Raw genomic sequence first — 4117 nt, 5'->3', positions numbered from 1 at the left:
AAAAGAGGGTATTAGTCAAATTTTCAGTTTGTCGGGAAGATTGGTGGTCCTATACGTTGGTATCTTTTATTGTAGAAATTTATATTCACCTCAGTGGTCCTACATTATTTTTTTGTTTTTCCTATTGACCATGTCCGACAAAAAGGGGCTACTAAAATAGTAGTTTATTGGCATAATACAACTGTTTTGACTCATAATTTGTGAGATAATTTATTCTTCCTATTTTAAGTATTGTGTTTACCTGAGGCTAAAATTATTGTTGCAGAGGCTGATTCTGAATGGTTTACTATACGTTTGCATCATAGGGGGAGAATTAATTGGGGACAATATGTGGGGTATGTTGATGGAGATGTAGATGATATAGATCTTTGCGACGCCGAGAGAATGTCCATTCTTGAATTGAATAAGATGGTAGAAAAATTGGGACATCGTAACGCTGCTATACTGTATTACTATGTTGAACCAAACAAAGATCTATCCAATGGTTTAAGAGAGTTATGCACTGATGAGAATGTTAACAAATTTTCAGAATGGGCTTACAAGTTTAAGGTGATGGAGGTATTTTGTAACCACCTGACACCTGAAGAAATTGAAAAATTTAGGTCTCTTTTGATTGTTAAACAAGTAGAAAAAAAATGTTGTGGTGTTATGATTGAGGAGTTGGATGAGCAGGGAAGAATAATAGGGGAACCATATTCTGAAAAAGGTTTTAGATTGGGTCTATTGTTTGAGGAAAATACTGGTACAAAAGACAATCAAAATATGTTACAGAACTCAGGTTTACAGCAGATTCTAATTGGGTCATCAGAACAGCCTCATAGTGCTGTACATGGGCAGAGCATCCAGTAGCTTGCTAGTGAACTAGATCCAGAAGGGAGAGCTACTACCTTTGCTTCAATAGACCAGTATCAAAGCACATTTGAACGAGGTGCTGCCTCTGCTTCTACTATCCAGCATGAGCAAGCTAGTGAACTAGATTCAGAACGAGGTGCTGCCTCTGATTTAACAGACTAGCAACAAGGCACATTCGAAGCTTCTACTATCCAGCAACCTATTGGCCATCATAGCAGTGAACAACCTATTGAAGAGGAAGGAGTTATAGAAGATGTTGAAGAATCAGAATCAGAGTATGACTCTGACAGTAGCACTGGTGACTACTGCGACGATGAGGCACTACTGGATGGTTTGTTGTTTGAGACAACAGGGGGTGAAACTTCAGAGCAGCAGTTTGATGAGCCACAGACACATTCACTGCAACCTGATTCACAACAGAATGATGAAGCAACAGGCACATTCTCTTCACAACAGCATGATGCACAGCAGCCACAATAGGAAAAAAAAATAGGTCAGGAGAAGGAAAAATGTACAAGTACAGTAGCAACAAACTGAAAATAAACCAGAAGTTTCTGATACATTGGCTGAAGATGTAATCCCAGACCACCTTAGCAATGATTGTGGCTCATCAGAAGAAGAAGATGGTGACCAATTTCAAAGGAGGTACAAAGATTTTTGTATGGAGAAATTTAAGACCAGATTTGAGTTGAGTATGAAATTTGGTTTAAGAGCCCAATTTAAGGCAGCTATTCAAGAATATAATATCAAGATGGGGAGGCCAGTATACACAAAGAGAACTGAGAGTAAAAGGGTGAGAGCCAAGTGCAAGGTCCCATGCCAATGATTTGTGTTTGTCTCAATTGAAAAAACACTTGAAAGTACTGATTTGGTAGTTAAAAGCATGAATGACAAGCATGAAAATTACAATCACGCCTGGAAAAATAAAAACCTGAAGGCTAAGTGGTTGTCTGACAGGTACATGGAGAGAATTAGGTCGAACTCTCGAATCCCAGTTAGAGAGATCCGGCAAACTGTGAATGAGGAGTACCAAGCTCAAATTTTCAGATGGATAGCAGCCAAGGCAAGGAAATTGGCACTTGAAATAAGAGAATTTGATAGTATTGTGCTGAGATAAAAAGACAAATGAGGGCAGCACAATGGAGGTGATATTTACTCCATTTAGAGGGACTGGGAGCAATCAAAAATTTATGAGACTCTACTGCTGTTTAGGGCTATTGAAAAAAGGATTTAAGAATGATTTGAGGCCAATAATAGCATTCGATGGGTGCCATTTGAAGGGGACTTATAGAGGGCAGTTATTGACTGCCATTACAGCTGACCCTAATAATGGGTGGTGGCCTATTGCCTGGCCAGTTGTGGAAAGAGAAGCTACAGAGCAGTGGGCGTGGTTCTTGAAATACCTCAGTGATGAATTGGAAATTGAAAATCAATTTCATTATACCTTTATTTCTGACCTACAAAAGGTATATACATATACACTTTGCAATAATGTGGACATGTGTATGTATGTATATATATATACATAGTAACCTCCACTGATATTTTGTTTCTTCCTTTACAGGGGTTGGATAGAGCATTAGCTGAAGTTCTTCCAAACTGTGAGTATAGGTATTGTGTCCACCACATGTATCGAAATTTCAAGAAGAAACATCCAGGTTTGCCTCTTAAGGATAGGCTGTGGAACATTGCCAACAGCACAACAGAGGAACTCTACGATAAAGCAATGGCAGAACTCAAAGATTTTGATAACGAGGCATATCAGTGGGTAAGAAATGCTCCAACTCCTCGGCATTGGTACAAGGCCTTCTTTCCGACTCACACAAAGAGTGACGTGCTGGTCAATAACTTGTGTGAGTCTTTTAATGCACATATTCTTGAGGCTAAAGACCAGCCAATTATAACAATGTTGGAAATGATCAGGGAGTACCTTATGGATAGGATCTAGAAGAGAAAATCAGCAATGAAAAGATATGATAGTCCAACTGGACCTCTAATCAACGAAATTATTGAAAATAGGGTAAAAATTGCAAGTCAGTGGATGCCTATTTGGAATGCACTACATGGCTACCAGGTGAAAGGACCAAGAGAGGTTCAATTTACCGTAGATATGGAGAAAAGGAATTGCAGTTGCAGGTTATGGGAGGTTAGTGGCATTCCATGTTATCACGCTATTGCTGCCATTCTTTTAAGGAATGAAGACCCACGACAGTACTTGAATGTTTGTTATAGTAGGGGGTTATTCTTGAAGGTTTATGAAAATTTGTTACAACTAATTAGTGGTGAGGATCATTAGCCCCCATCAACAATGCCTGAATTGGAGCCCCCGATATCAGTAACTCAACCGAAAGGCCTAGAAAAGCTAGGAGAAGAGACATAACTGGAGGAAAAAAATCACGGTAGAAAACTAAGAAGAAGGATCATCATTCATTGTCGAAAATGTGGGGAGGCTGGTCATAATGCAGCAACATGCAAGCAGCCAACCAATGAATAAGGGCAGCAAGAAACTTCAACTAAACCTGTAAGGCAGCAATCAAGTGCAAGAAGGAGGAGACAAACAGTAAGTACAACCAACAACGCTTACTTTTAATTTTTCCTGTTTAGCAGCTAACATGGTTCATGAAACTTTACCGGTTGTGCAGTCAGAAATACCACAGCAACAGCAGGTTGATGAAACTGCGCATGAGCAGCCACAACAATAACAAGGCCAGCAACAGCAACAAACAAGGCCAGCAAAAAGGCCAACAACAAAATCGCATGAGCAGCCACAAGGCCAGCAACAACCACATGAAGTCCATGATCATGAACCTAGGTACCACCAACCACAACAACAGCAACAAACATCTACCCCAAGCCCGAGTGAAAGGACTTGTCCACCAACCCGTAGCGTCTTATGGATAGGATCTAGAAGAGAAAATCAGCAATGGAAAGATATGATAGTCCAACTGGACCTCTAATCAATGAAATTATTGAAAATAGGGTAAAAATTACAAGTCAGTGGATGCCTATTTGGAATGCACTACATGGCTACCAGGTGAAAGGACCAAGAGGGGTCCAATTTGCTGTAGATATGGAGAAAAGAAATTGCAGTTACAGGTTATGGGAGGTTAGTGGCATTCCATGTTATCATGCTATTGCTGCCATTCTTTTGAGGAATGAAGACCCACGACAGTACATGAATGTTTGTTATAGTAGGGGCTATTCTTGAAGATTAATGAAAATGTGTTACAACCAATTAGTGGTGAGGATCATTGGCCCCCATCAA

The 4117-nt window shown here is 39.8% G+C and overlaps 1 protein-coding gene across 1 annotated transcript; it reads left to right on the top strand.

The window, feature by feature from the left end:
* Window positions 1-1991: 1991 nt before the first annotated feature.
* Window positions 1992-2800, top strand: LOC140011280 (uncharacterized). The gene is made up of 2 exons (XM_072060060.1): window positions 1992-2318; window positions 2417-2800. The coding sequence occupies exons 1-2, from the start codon at window positions 1992-1994 to the stop codon at window positions 2798-2800; spliced, it is 711 nt and encodes a 236-aa protein (XP_071916161.1).
* The last annotated feature ends 1317 nt before the right edge of the window (window positions 2801-4117 follow it).

This window comes from Coffea arabica, chromosome 7e, assembly GCF_036785885.1.
Source record: "Coffea arabica cultivar ET-39 chromosome 7e, Coffea Arabica ET-39 HiFi, whole genome shotgun sequence".
In the NCBI taxonomy this organism is placed as follows: Eukaryota; Viridiplantae; Streptophyta; class Magnoliopsida; order Gentianales; family Rubiaceae; genus Coffea; species Coffea arabica.
Note: the sequence above shows the minus strand (reverse complement) of the source record. Positions and strands in the feature narration are given on the sequence as shown.